The sequence below is a fragment of the Onychostruthus taczanowskii genome, unplaced genomic scaffold, assembly GCF_017590055.1.
Source record: "Onychostruthus taczanowskii isolate IOZ18803 unplaced genomic scaffold, ASM1759005v1 scaffold194, whole genome shotgun sequence".
Taxonomy (NCBI): domain Eukaryota; kingdom Metazoa; phylum Chordata; class Aves; order Passeriformes; family Passeridae; genus Onychostruthus; species Onychostruthus taczanowskii.
The window spans coordinates 126,376-140,319 of NW_024499173.1; the positions used below are offsets into that span (position 1 = coordinate 126,376).

The 13,944-nt window shown below is 51.1% G+C and overlaps 1 protein-coding gene across 10 annotated transcripts; it reads left to right on the plus strand.

Annotated features, from left to right (window-relative positions):
- The first annotated feature begins 1,451 nt into the window (after nt 1-1,451).
- IFNAR2 (interferon alpha and beta receptor subunit 2) lies at nt 1,452-13,848 on the plus strand. Of its 10 annotated transcripts, none has more exons than XM_041402132.1 (10): nt 1,452-1,598; nt 3,461-3,772; nt 4,968-5,064; nt 7,504-7,545; nt 7,835-7,968; nt 8,606-8,775; nt 10,040-10,212; nt 10,471-10,633; nt 11,312-11,430; nt 12,770-13,848. In XM_041402132.1, the coding sequence occupies exons 3-10, from the start codon at nt 5,038-5,040 to the stop codon at nt 13,448-13,450; spliced, it is 1,509 nt and encodes a 502-aa protein (XP_041258066.1). In that variant the 5' UTR covers nt 1,452-1,598; nt 3,461-3,772; nt 4,968-5,037; the 3' UTR covers nt 13,451-13,848. The 10 variants fall into 10 exon arrangements, with proteins under 10 accessions (XP_041258066.1, XP_041258065.1, XP_041258071.1 ...); XM_041402131.1 differs by having other exon boundaries at nt 7,835-7,964; XM_041402137.1 differs by lacking the exon at nt 7,504-7,545.
- The last annotated feature ends 96 nt before the right edge of the window (nt 13,849-13,944 follow it).

The window sequence follows — 13,944 nt, forward strand, 5'->3', positions numbered from 1 at the left end:
AGACATCAAATGCTAAACCACAGAAGGAAATGCTTGTGCCCTGCAGAAAGAGCAAAGCCTGGCTGCTGAGAGCAAAGGGAGCAGCCTGTGCTGCTGGGAGGCTCCCTGCTCATGGCATGGAACGAGCTGAGCTTTAGGGTCCCTCCCAGCCAAACCTGGTTTTAAATCAGGTTGGATTAACTGCGCCAGGGACATAGCAGTGAACCCTCCAGGTTGTTTTCTCTGACTTTGTTTGAGAAACAAAGGGCAGAGGCTGCAGAGAAGAGGAAATTCAGCTTTTGAGCTGTTTTCTCAGACACCTACTGCCCTGCCCAGGGCACTGCCAGGGCCTGAGCTGCTCCTCACCCAGCCTGGCAGGGACTGAGCCCCAGGGACAGCACAGCCCGGGCTGAGGATGCACCCATGGAATGCTCCGGGGGGAATGGGCCCTGCAGGGGCTCCAGGACAGCTGAACAGGGACTGGGGACAAGGCCTGCAGGGACAGGAGCCAGGGAATGGCTGCCAGTGCCAGAGGGCAGGGCTGGATGGGATACTGGGAATGAGGAATGTGGGAATCTTAAAAATCAGAAGGTTTTGGGGAAGCTGTATAAGGTAGGTTCAGAGACAGCAGAACTGTGATTAGGAGTTCTGCTTCGCCCTGGGAGGGTGGGCAGGGCTGGGGTGGGACTGGATGATCTCCGTGGGTCCCTTCAGCTCAGGATATTTTGGGATTCTCTGATTCACTGCCCACCCTGTGCCAGGCCTGCTGAAGGGACCCCCAGGGACCCCCCACAGAGCAGAGTGGGACAAACCCTTCCCCAGGTGTCCCCAGGACAGGGATGTCCCTGCTGGCTCCGGGCACTGCTGACTCAGATCTGCCGCCCTCGGAGCAGCTCCCTCAGGGCCCTTCCCTTCACACCGCAGGAACTGCGGCTGTCCCCGGATCCCTGGCAGTGCCCAAGGCCAGGCTGGACACTGGGGCTGCAGCAGCCTGGCACAGGGAAGGTGTCCCTGCCATGGCACTGGCTGGGATTTGAGGTCCCTCTAGCCCAAACCTGCTGCGGCTCTGATTCCATAAACGAGGCAGGCGATCAGCCACCGCCCCCGCAGCTCTCGCACAGCGAGCACCGCAGAGCCGGGGGTGGAGCGGGCCCGGACGAGTGACAGAAACGGAAATAAAGGCAGGAGCGGAAATAAAGGCGAAAACCGAACTAAAGGCAGCAAAGGCCTTTCGGCGAGTCTGGGCGGAGCGCCAACCCTCACGACGCCGCCATAGCGCCGCTGGGCGGGGCCTGTGGGGAAATGGGCGGGGCCTGTGGGGAAATGGGCGGGGGCTGTAGGGGAAAGGGGCGGGGCTTGCGGAATGGAGGCGTGACATGAGCCTGTTTGGGGCGTGGTTCGACAGCATGGGAGCGTTGTTTAGAGACACATGGGCGTGGCCTCTGTGGAGGGGGTGTGGCCAACGCCGCGCCGTTTCGCCGCCGCCATTTTCCGCTCGGCGGTGGCGCGGGCGGCAGTGCTGGGATCAATGGGGCTCCCTCGCATGGATGGGCGGCGATAGAAGCGGTCAGGAGCGATGAGGAGCCGCAGCGGAGCCCCTGGGGATTCCCCGCCGCAAGGTACGGCTGGAAGGTGGCGGTGTGTGCGGTGTCGTGTCCCCCCGGGCGCGGCCCTGCGGTGGCAATGGAGCGGTTCCCTGAGGGGAGCGGGGCCGCGCTCCCTCCCTCGGTGAGGGCAGCGGCCTGAGCCGCTGTCCGGGCATTCCTGCAGGGCTCCGCGGCTCCCGGGAGCGCTCTGCTGGCGCCGTGTGGGGCCCGGCTCCTTGAACCGCACATGGAGCCCCAAAACCCCGCCGGGTTTGCCTTCGGCAGCGTCCCGCTCGCTGCATTGAGCCTGGGAGTGCCTGGGGGTGTGGGAATCGCACCAAGGCCTGGTGTTTGGGAGGAACAGCGGCTCTCGCAGCGCCCCTTGTTTCAGGCGTGGTTTGCTGTGTCCCCCGAGGGTCCCCGTGTGTCCCTAGGGTGGATCCCAAATCCCTGGGGCTGGCACAGCCCTCCCAGCCCAGGCAGTGCCAGCTGTGCCCCATGGCCACCTTGTCCCCAGCCCAGAGCACTCAGTGCCACCCCCAGGGGACACCTGCAGGGATGGGCACTGCAAAGCTCCCTGGGCAGCCCCTGCCAAGGCCTGAGCACCCTTTCCATGGGCAAATTCCTGCTGCTGGCCCAGCTGAGCCTGCCCTGGCCCAGCCTGGGGCTGTCTCCTCCCCAGCACTGTGGCAGCCCAAGGGAAAAGGGCTGTTGGTAATGGCCTTGGGTTTTTGAGGTTAAGTGATTTCCGTATCCTTACAAGTGGTTTATCCAAAGTCTCCCAGCAGCTGTGGGTGGCAATAATGCTACAGGCACAGTGGGGTTCCCTGGCTCGGGTATATTCAGGATTTTGTAGAGCTCCAAGGGTGTCAGGATGGTGCCAGGACTGCTCAGTGGTGCCAGTGGCAGGATGAGGAGCAACGGCCAGGAACTGAAACACAACAATTCCAGCCCAGCCTGAGGGAGAACTTCCTTCCCTGGAGGGGCAGAGCCCTGGAACAGCTGCCCAGGCAGGGGCTGGAGTCTCCCTCTCTGGAGACATCCCAAACCCCTGGGCACGTTCCTGTGTCACTGCTGCAGGTGACCCTGCCTGGCCAGGGGGCTGGGCTGGGTGGTCCCAGAGGTCCCTGTGCAGGCTCAGAATGTTCCTCTGCAGATTTCCCTGCTGTTAGTCAGCCTCTCTCAGTATTCCCATAAGCTGATTTATGTAAGTAAATAGACCATCTGCTTGTTTCAGAGAAGCAGGGGAGAGCTTTTCTGAATATGAGGCACTGACTTTCAAAACTTCAAAGCTGCATTTTTTTCTTTTCTGATTGGAAGAAAATATAGCCCCATCCAGCCTGAACCTGAGTGCTACCAAACTCATCCCAGGGTTGGAGCCAGGCTGGGAGAGCTGGGGGTGCTCACCTGGAGAGGAGAAGCTCCAGGGAGAGCTCAGAGCCCCTGGCAGGGCCTGAAGGGGCTCCAGGAGAGCTGCAGAGGGACTGGGGACAAGGGATGGAGGGACAGGAGCCAGGGAATGGCTGCCAGTGCCAGAGGGCAGGGCTGGATGGGATCTGGGCAATGAGGAATTGTTCCCTGGCAGGGTGGGCAGGGGCTGGGATGGAATTCCCAGAGCAGCTGGGGCTGCCCCTGGATCCCTGGCAGTGCCCAAGGCCAGGCTGGACACTGGGGCTGGAGCAGCCTGGCACAGGGGAAGGTGTCCCTGCCATGGCAGGGCTGGCACTGGCTGGGATTTGGGTCCCTCCAGCCCCAGCCAGTGTGGGATCCCATGGGCTCCAGCTGTGGGTGCTGTGCCAGTGTCCCCTGGGAGCACTGGGGCTCCAGGCAGCTCCTGTGGGCACAGCCTGGCCTCAGGGGCTGCACTCAGTGCTCTTTCCATGGCTTCTCCACAGGGATTGCTGCAGCTCTGAAGAGGAGGAGTAGCAAAAGCTCACCAGAGTTCTGACAGAAATGGCTTTCCCCTGGAATTTCCCTGGCAGTGTTAGATCTGCAGAGGACATCCAGCTTTAGACAGGAATCCTGGAGATGAACACATTTTATCACATTTCCTCAGACAGTGGGAGGTGCTGAACAAGTAACGTGGCTTTGAGTATGCCTCCTGTAGGAGACTCCTTTGTTCAGCAGCCAGAGGCACCCGGGAGCCTGGTGTGATTCCCAGAGTGGGATTGTTGTTGTCCCTGCAGCATGGCCAGCAAGGATCCAAGGTACACACAGCACACCCCTCTGGGCAGGGCCTGGGGTGCACTGCAAGGGTGAACAGGGAAAGGAAATCATTTCCCAGGTGAATCCTGCATCCCCAAGGCTTTCTCCTGTAGGGAACTCTTTGAACACCCTGGAAAATCCCAACCTGCAGGAGCAGCTGCTCTTGGAATGGCTTCTGCTTGAATGGATGAACACAGTGAGGGGAAGAGAGCATTCCCTGAGGCTCTGGGCTGTCAGTTGTACAGATCCAAGTTCCTGACATTTACCCAGTGCCTTCCTACACTCCTGCCAGAACTCTGAGCACAGGGAGACTGATTTCTAAGATAAAGGGGTTTAGTTCACCTGAACTTAACAGATTATTTCTGTCCTGTGTTAGTATAGGAATATACAAGGTTATATATGAATATATTGTATATATTAATTCATATATATTATATGAATTATATGAATTTTAATATATTAATTATATTATATATATATTTAAAATCATGCCAGAGTGTGCTCTGGCATGATTTTAAACCTGTTGTTTTTCAGAGAAAATAATTCCAGTTGTATTTGCAAATAATGTTAAATGAAATAGCAGTTAATTTTTGAGGGGAAGATTCTTTAGAAATAGATACACCTTTGCCCAGCTAACTCAAAACCAGGTCTTGTGGATATTAATATTAGGAGGATGTTTAATAGAGTAAAAAATAACAGTGAAGAGAAGGATTATTTTAATAGATTTTATGCATTAAAAAATTGTAACAAAATTCATAACTTCTTTGTAATTAATTTTTTCTAAGTGCTCTGTTGATCTTTTCCCTTTTTGGAAACAATTCCTACAATGGTGATGAATTTATTTCAAACAAAGCCAAACAAAGTTTGTTTTCATTGTATTAATGAAGTTGGAGTGAGTGGCATTGAATTTTCAGATACTGTCTAAATGCAAAGCTCATAGAAATAGTTGTACAGTGGTTTCTGCTGTGGTAGAAGCCCATTCCTCATGGAAAAAGGAAAGTGCTGTTGCCATGAAAATGCCACAAAATGATAAAGATCAGTGCCCCCCAGTAACTCTTCCAGTACCACTGCCCTCCCTCAGACACTGGAGAGGGTAAAACAAGTCTGTACAGAAACTTTGGGTTAATTAAAAGTGATTTACTAAGGCAATTCACTGTGATCATTTAGTAAAATGTGTTGTTTTTCATGTATTTGTAGGAACAGAAGCAAAATGTTCCTTTTGCAAGCAGAGGGGTTTGCTTGTTAATCTCCACGAGCACCCCAATGGATGTGCCAGTGCCTCTCTGTCAGCTTGGTAAGTGCCTCAGCCTTTGGGGTAGACAGCAGCACTGCAGGGGGCTCATTAATTCATTAATAATCCTGCTGAGTTAATGAAGTAAGAGACCATTATGGTATTGTGGACCTCTCCCCAGAGAAATTCCCAGAATAAGGATCTCCTGTGTTACCCCTGCATGCTCCTTTCTGTTCTTAAGCCATGAGCAGGGGCTGGAGCCAGGCTGGGAGAGCTGGGGGTGCTCACCTGGAGAGGAGAAGCTCCAGGGAGAGCTCAGAGCCCCGGGCGGGGCCTGAAGGGGCTCCAGGAGAGCTGCAGAGGGACTGGGGACAAGGGATGGAGGGACAGGAGCCAGGGAATGGCTGCCAGTGCCAGAGGGCAGGGCTGGATGGGATCTGGGCAATGAGGAATTGTTCCCTGGCAGGGTGGGCAGGGGCTGGGATGGAATTCCCAGAGCAGCTGGGGCTGCCCCTGGATCCCTGGCAGTGCCCAAGGCCAGGCTGGACACTGGGGCTGGAGCAGCCTGGCACAGGGAAGGTGTCCCTGCCATGGCAGGGTGGCACTGGCTGGGATTTGAGGTCCAGTCCAGGCCATTCCATTCCATGGCTCTGCCTCCCTGCCCATTCAGAAACTCAGATAGGAGGGTTTTTATTTTTTATTCTAAGTCTTTCCAGCACTCCTCAGTTTCTGGCTTAGCAGGTGAAGCAAGCTCAGTTTGGCTGAGCTGTACTTGTGAGAAGGGGCTTTGTTAGGTTAGGATCCTTTAATTCTGTAAAATGGGCCAGATCATCATCCCAGAACCCCAGGGTGGTTTGGGCTGGAGGGACCTGCAAGCCCATCCACCCTGCCATGGCAGGGACACCTTCCCCTGTGCCAGGCTGCTCCAGCCCGGGACCAGCCTGGCCTGGGGCACTGCCAGGGGCAGTGGAAGCTCAAATTGGCCAAGATGCTGAAGAAGATTCCCCATGCAGTTCCCAGACCATGTGTATTTCCCCAGGCTGAATCTTCCCAGTTACTTGTTCTCAGATGTTTGTCTTGGCTCTGTCTCCTTTGTAAGAGTGTAACACAAACAGTTTTGCAACTGTTCAACTTCCTTTGCTAACTTTGTTTGTTGAAACAAAGTTCAGAGGCAGTTTGAGCTGTGAACTGAAAGGAATTTGGTTTGGGTAGAGAAGAGGCATTGAGAACTCAAATAATGCTAACTGGAATACAGCAGCAATTCAGCAGACACAGTTTATTACAAGTCTGAGCTTGTGTTCAGATAATAATAATAATAGTTAAAATATTGCTTTATTTATCCCCACTGGATGGTTTTTTTTTTTCAAATGGGTGATCTCCTACCTCATGAGAAATCCATTGTTCTGCATTTAGCTGCAGTTAAACCCATTATTTGTGGATTTCCATAAAGATTGTTTAAATTTTCTAGTTCAAGGCTCAGATTTCTCTTCTCTTTTCACAGTCATGCTGACTGTGGCACATCTTTTTAACACAACAGGTCAAGAGAAAAGAGAGTTTTAGGGAAGACAAGGAAGGAACTCTCCAGATTTTCCCGTGGAATTCATGTCAAACAGAGAAGACATGTGTTTGGAATTAAAGTAGTGACTGCTTTGGCCAGCTGAGTGTGGGAGTCAGCATCTCCTCAGTCAGAGGCATGACCACAAAGTGCCTTAAAACAAGAACAGGAAGTTTCTCCTCGTTGCCCTCAAAGCAGAAGGGAGGCTGAAGGTTCTTGAGAAAAAAAAAAAATAGAGTCAGAACAAAAACTTCAAGTGTTTTGAAGCACTGTGTTGAAAAGATGGGAGCAGTGAGAAGCTGGGTCGGTCAAGGGAAAGAATCCTGGGTGCAGTGAGAGGCAGGGTGGATCACAGCCTCCTGGGGAGGTTTTACAGGAAGATGTAGGAACCTCTGGAATGGCAGGATTGCCAGGGAAGCTGTGGCTGCCCCTGGATCCCTGGCAGAGCCCAAGGCCAGCTTGGAGCAGCCTGGCACAGGGGAAGGTGTCCCTGCCATGGCAGGGGTGGCACTGGATGGGATTTGAGGTCCCTTCCAACACAAACCTGTCTGGGATCCGTGAGGGTGACTCAAGCAATAATGGAATATTTTCCCAGATCAGTTCTAAAATTCTTGGGATGGCTTGAAAAGGTGTTTGAAATACAGTCAGAGTCCTGTGAGACATCATTTGATGAGAACATCTTGGGTGCTTTTGCTGACACTGAGCCTTGAACATCACATGGAGGGAGCAGCATAGGGATCCAGGACCCAGCTCCTCCTCAGAGCCCCAGGTTCATGGACCCTTCTCCCAGGCTCTGGGAGTGTAGGGAAGTCTAGGAAGTTGTGAAAGAAAGTAACAGTTCCACCAGGGAGTACTGGGGTGAAGCCAATTGTTGCAAATGAATACTTGCAATACAAGTCAGGTGCTGTGGATGCACCAATGCATTAACACAGAGTTTCACTTTCCAGTGTGCCTCACATTTCTGTCTGCAGCTGTTTGCAGCCAGCCTGGTAAGAGTGTTACCATCTTTAAAATGCTTTTCCTAACACATTTCATAGCTTGCACATCCTCACCAATCATCATTTTGGAACTTCATGCTTTTTGGAGAAAGAATTGAGAGAAGTGTAATCCATGTGCACAGTGCTTTGCATTGCTGTGTCTGTTGTGCTGAGCTCTCCCCTGTGGCTGCTTTTTGGGGCAAATCCTGAGCTGCTCTAAATGGGTTTATTTATTAGAATGGTTGCAAAACTCAGAGTTCTTTGTTGGGGGCTGGGATTTTGTTATGTTTTTCCTTTCTAGAAAGAATTTTGGAGGGGCTTCCTTACAACCTCCAGATGGACTCCCACAATTTCCAGCACATTTTGTCCTGGCAGGCAGAACATGACCCAGCTGTGCCAGCATCCTACAACGTTCTCTACAGAGACCGCAGGCAGGTCACACAAAATAAGGCACAAATTCTGCTTTTACTGTTATTGACCCAAAGAGGAGGGAGCTTTGCAGTGCCCATCCCTGCAGGTGTCCCCTGGGGGTGGCACTGAGTGCTCTGGGCTGGGAACAAGGTGGCCATGGGGCACAGCTGGCACTGCCTGGGCTGGGAGGGCTCTGCCAGCCCCAGGGATTTGGGGATTCTGTGAAAATAGTAAGGCTGAGATTTTTCTCTGTTTTCCTGGGGTTTTTTCTTAAGTTTTTTTTTGTTTGTTTTCTGGGTTTTTTGGGGTGTTTGTGGTTTTTTTTTTTTTTTGGGGGGGGGGGGGGTTTTTTGTTTGTTTTTTTTTTTTTTTTGGGGGGGGGGGGGGTTTTTTGTTTGTTTTTTTTTTTTTTTTGGGGGGGGGGGGGGTTTTTTGTTTGTTTTTTTTTTTTTTTTGGGGGGGGGGGGGGTTTTTTGTTTGTTTTTTTTTTTTTTTTGGGGGGGGGGGGGGTTTTTTGTTTGTTTTTTTTTTTTTTTTGGGGGGGGGGGGATTTTTGTTTTTTTGTTTGTTTTTGTTGGGTTTTTTCCCTGAGAAATGGTGTCCTCACACTGCCATGCCTTCTCACATCAGAGAATTGAGACTGTTTTGCTCTTTTGTGCAGAAGCCAGAGCTGGATGAGTGCTCAGCAGTGCTCAGGCATTGCCCAGCTCTCCTGTGAGCTGACAGAGGAGTTCAAGGACACATCCACTGAGTATTCTGCACTTGTTCAGAGCACTGGAGGAGCTCAGGTGCTCAATTCTTCTGTGCTGCGTTTTGTGCCACTCACTGAGAGTAAGTTCTCTCTCTGCATTTCTTCTTTTTGTAGTTTTCATTAGCAGCTGATGCCTGAATTATGTTCTGCTGCCTTTGCTGTAAGACTCCACAGTGACTGTGTTGGTGGCTATTTGTATGTGGTATTTCATATATCTGTTACAAAGCCTTAAGTACATGCATAAGTTTCTAAAATGAGTAGTCCTGATTAGTAGCTCTGCTAAAGGAATGAGGCTCTGGTTTTGAAATAAATACATTATAATTATAAAGGAAATACAGCTGTGCATTGACAAACACCAAGTAAAAATCTCTTGACTGTATAAGGTACATAACTTAAAGAACAGCATTTGTATTGTTCAAATAGTGTGTTCAGATGGTGAATGTTGAGTTAAAAAGTGCCAGGTCTGCACCAGGTGTAGGGAAGAGATGGATTGTTCATCCATCAATCTGCCCTTTTCCCTGCTGAAGATATTTGTCTTTATTGCCAGAGGTGGCTTCACCCTTGGCTCTGCTTAAAATAGAGTTTGGAGCTAACAGATGTTGAGGAACAGCTGGAGAGCTGTGGAGGATGAACTGCTGATGTTTCCTCTGAGCTCAGCAGAGGCAGCTGCTGTGTCCCCTTCCAGAGTCAGAAATGAGGGAACACTGTAGGGAATGAGGAGAGTGGGACAAGGAAAACAAGGAGAGCATCCTGAGGAGGAGCCCTGCAGTCCCTCAGCAGCTGGTTTAATAAAGAGGACAGGAAAAGGGGGAATGGCTTTCAGCTGGAGGAGGGCAGGGTTAAATGGATCTGGGCAATGAGGAATTGTTCTCTGGCAGGGTGGGCAGGGCTGGGATGGAATTCCCAGAGCAGCTGGGGCTGCCCCTGGATCCCTGGCAGTGCCCAAGGCCAGGCTGGACACTGGGGACAGGGGAAGGTGTCCCTGCCATGGCACTGGATGGGCTGTGAGGTCCTTCCCAACCCAACCCATTCCAGGATTCTATTCTGTACTTTAACCTCAGCTTTAATCTCGTGTAGATACAAAGATCACATCTCTGAAGCTGGAGCAAAACCTCTGTTCCCTTTCTGTTTCTTCCTTCCACTCCTTTTCCTTTAAAGTCTGGCCATGTGGGAGATGATGGTCTGGCTGTGGAAGTTAAATGTTGCAAGGCCTTGTGGATTTACAGCAGTGATCTCTCTGGAGTGTGCTGAGCCAGCTCTGTGTGCATCACAGAAATGGAATTGGTGCTGGATAAAATGTGTATTTTTTTCTATAATTTTTTCCTCTTTCTTGTTTTCCAACAGCAATTCTGGGACCACCAGAAGTGACTATCACTTCCTGTCCAAATTGCCTCAATGTCACCATAAAGCTGCCATCCTCTCACTTCAGAGACAAGGGGAAGCTGCTGTCTTTAATTGATATCTATGAAGAGATGGATTTTGATATCACCCTGAAATCACAGGATGGAGAGCACAAGGTCAGGAAATTTGGGAATAGTTGTGCTTTAGGGGAGGAACACAGAGGGTGTGAAATGGCTCTGATGGTTAACAGGTTCCCAAAAACAAATATGTGGGTAGAAGCAAAAGAAAAGATAGAAATAGATTTCTTAGAAGAAAAGAGAGACCATGGCCAGCAGAATCTGAGCTTGCTTTCACTGCAGGGTGCAGGTGTGGAGGGGTGAGCAGGGGCTCTTTTCAGCCTATCACTGACTTCAAACCATTGCTTTTCATGGCAGAGGCCACGGCAGAGAACCACTGCAGAGGTGTTTAGTGTTCTCATTGAGGAGTTGTATCCCAGCAGGAATTACTGTGTGTCTGTGGGGGTCACTGCATCCCTGAACAAGAATTCTGTCCCCTCCCCCTGGAAATGTGTCACTACAGACTCGGAGGCTCAGCAAGGTAATGGAGCTGTGGGGCAGGGGGCTGGGCTGGGTGTGCAAAGTGTTCTTTTGGTGCAGGGACATTTATAGTTCAGTCCTAAAAAACAAGTGATCACAGAGTCATGGAATGTCCTCAGCTGAAGGGGACCCCCAGGGACCCTCCAGTGCCACCCCTGCCCTGCCCAGAGCCCCAAAATCCCAGCCTGGGCATCCCTGGCAGCGCTGGCCAAAGGCTCCTGGAGCTCTGGCAGCCTCGGGGCCGTGCCCATTCCCTGGGCAGTGCCAGCAGCCTCTGGGGAAGAGCCTTTCCCTAAAATCCAACCTAAATCCCTCCTGGGCCAGCCCCAGCTGCTCCCTGGTGCTGTCCCTCAGAGCCTCCCTGCAGAGAGAAACATTCCAAGAGAGAACCACTGTGGGTATTTAGGAGTGAAATACAAAGCCCCAGCACTTTGGGGCAACAAATCTCTTGGCTATCCCCTGAGCCATACAGATCTCCACTAGGTCTGCAGAAAGATGGAGTCACTTCTTTTGTAATTCCTGGAGCTGATTTGGGATTTGGTCTTGTTTTGAAATTGACTTTCACAGGTCCCTTCTCACCAAAATTATTGGTGATTCCTAATAGCTCTTGTTACTGTGACATCTGAAATGTGGTGGGACACTTCCTCCACGTGTGTTCATTTGATTTTGTTCTCTCCAGGGTATCACGAAGCTGCAGTGGCAGGTGCTGTCTGTGTTTCACTGATAATTGCTGCAGTCCTGAAGTGTGCGCATAGAGCAGGTTTTATCCTCCCGAAGTTTTCCCTTCCTCAGACCTTGGTATGTAACATCTCAGCTCTGCCCTTTCTGGCTGCCAGGGGCAAGTCTAACAGCTGGAACTTCCAATCCTGTGCTTTAGGTACAAGTTCTGTAAGAGCACACCATGTTTGTGTTTGCAGTTTACCTCAGGCAAAGATGCTGCTAAGTTTTGTCTGATCTTCAGAACAAATATTCAAAACCATTTCTTGCTATTTCTGTGACAAGTTACTAACAGAGAGGATCATCCCACCATGCTCAGGGAATATTCCACCCAGTTCTGGTCCCCACAGGACATGAAAGGTGTGGCCCAGAGCGGGGCCAGGGGGTGAGCAGAGGGCTGGAGAAGCTGCCCTGTGAGGAGAAGTTGTTCCACTGTTTAATAATAATAATCTCTCTTGGACTTTCTCTGTGATCAAGCACAGAGGGAGCCAGTCCAGAGCCAGTTTTTTATTTCCATAGATTGAAATTTAGTGGCACAATTATTTGTGAATTAAATTCTCCATTTAAATTCAATCACAAATAACAAGATTTCTTGTTTCCATCTTTTATCTTTTCTTGCTTGTTTTATTTTTTACAGTCTCTGACTTCTTTGACATTTAATTCTTTAGGGTTTTTCAGCATAAATATTTTTCATTTTCCACAAACATACCCAGAGCAGATGGGTATCACTTTTTTCTAAGACTTTCTCCTCATGTTTTTTTTTTTTTTTTTTGCTGTGTCACTTTCACATCTCAACAATTGCTGAACACGTTACTAAGGAGTGTCTAAGGTTTATTTATTTTTTATTGTCAACATGATGAATGCTTCAAATATTGAATAATCCCCTGAAGTGCAGAGGGAAGACAGGGCTTGGGATGTTAAAATGGTGCAAATTGCTTCAAAAGATAATTTCTAAAGGACATTAAAACTGCTCAGCCTTGATAGAGGTGACTGCAAGAGTTGTGAGAGTGACAAGACTCAGCTCACCCTGGCAGGGTGGGCAGGGCTGGAATGGAATTCCCAGAGCAGCTGGGGCTGCCCCTGGATCCCTGGCAGTGCCCAAGGCCAGGCTGGACACTGGGGCTGGAGCAGCCTGGCACAGGGGAAGGTGTCCCTGCCATGGCAGGGGATTGCAATGTGGATGACTTTTTAAGATCCCTTCCCACTCAAACCTTTCAGGGGTTCTGTGATGTTCAGGAATGGAAAAGAAGGAATGATCCTAGATACCCTGAACTCTGCTGAAAAAGCCCAAACTGTGGCACAGAAGGAATCATTTGTTTGACAGCCTCGTGGCTGGAGGTTATTTGGGTTTTTTTTCTCATGGTGTTGTATGCAGATGTGCAAAAGTGGCTGATTGATTTAATTCCTTTTACTCTTCCAGGCATGCATCAGGAAGTTGGCCTACTCCCCTTGGGTGTCTGAGTCAGAAACAGTGGCCTCTGTGGAGATCATCCCCAGAGAGGTGAAAAGCAAGGCCAGGGGCTGCAGAGGCAGTGCCAGTGATGACACTGACAGTGACAGTGACAGTGACAGCAGTGCCCTGTGTGACCACAACTACACGAGGCGGGGCAGGCTGGGCAGGGGCAGTGTCCCCCAGGGCTGTGACACCCCCAGCAGCCTGGGGCAGTACTCGGTGAGCAGCACCTGTGAGCACAGCAGCAGCCAGGCTGGGGACACGCCAGCTGCTGAGCCACAGGAGCCCCAGGGGCGCCCTGAAGGGGACAGGGACACGAGGAGCGAGTTCCTGAGCCCTCTGTCTGGGGACAGCTGTGAGCCCCAGGGGGACGGTGAGTGCTTCACCATCAGCCTGCACACGGTGCTGCTGGGAACCCTGGAGCAGGACGGGCACAGCCCTGCAGCTGCTCCCCCAGCCCGGGAGGATGCGGGTGACTGGCACTGTGCTCATGCTCTGGAGGAAAAGCTGCTGGAGGACACGGGAAGTGAGCAGGGAGCGCCTTGTTCTAGTGACTTCCATGAGTGGCAAAACTCCTCCTGCTGCTCTGAGGAAAGCGACTCTTTGGACTCAGACACAGAGCAAGTAACGGGGTACATGAGGAGATGAAGAAGGGAGAACTGCTTTTACTTTATAACATAGGAATTGGTGTTGTTCAACTCTTATTTCTGGACTGAACACACAGATCTTTGTCCTTTCATTAATATCCTGTGAGTGTGGGCTCCTGCCAAAAGAGCTGGGGGTGTTTGTCTGGAGAAGGATCCAGAAAGACCTTGGAGCCCCTTCTGTGCCTAAAGGGCCTCCAAAGGTGGAGCTTTGGACAAGGGATGGAGGGACAGGACAAGAGGGAATGGCTTCAAACTGAGGGGCACTTCTGGATTAGAGATTTTTCCCTGTGAGGGTGGGGAGAGACAGTTTCCAAGGGCTGGAGGGACAGCACCCAGGGAATGGCTGCCAGTGCCAGAGGGCAGGGCTGGATGGGATCTGGGCAATGAGGAATTGTTCCCTGGCAGGGTGGGCAGGGGCTGGGATGGAATTGCCAGAGCAGCTGGGGCTGCCCCTGGATCCCTGGCAGTGCCCAAGGCCAGGCTGGACACTGGGGC

Excerpts from the sequence above, each read along its gene's own strand:
- IFNAR2 (XM_041402132.1), top strand. The coding sequence starts at position 5,038 with ATGTGCCAGTGCCTCTCTGTCAGCTTG. Across the intron at positions 5,065-7,503 it reads AGTGCCTCTCTGTCAGCTTG|TGTGCCTCACATTTCTGTCT; the intron begins GTAAGTGCCTCA and ends TTCACTTTCCAG. Across the intron at positions 7,969-8,605 it reads TCTACAGAGACCGCAGGCAG|AAGCCAGAGCTGGATGAGTG; the intron begins GTCACACAAAAT and ends TCTTTTGTGCAG.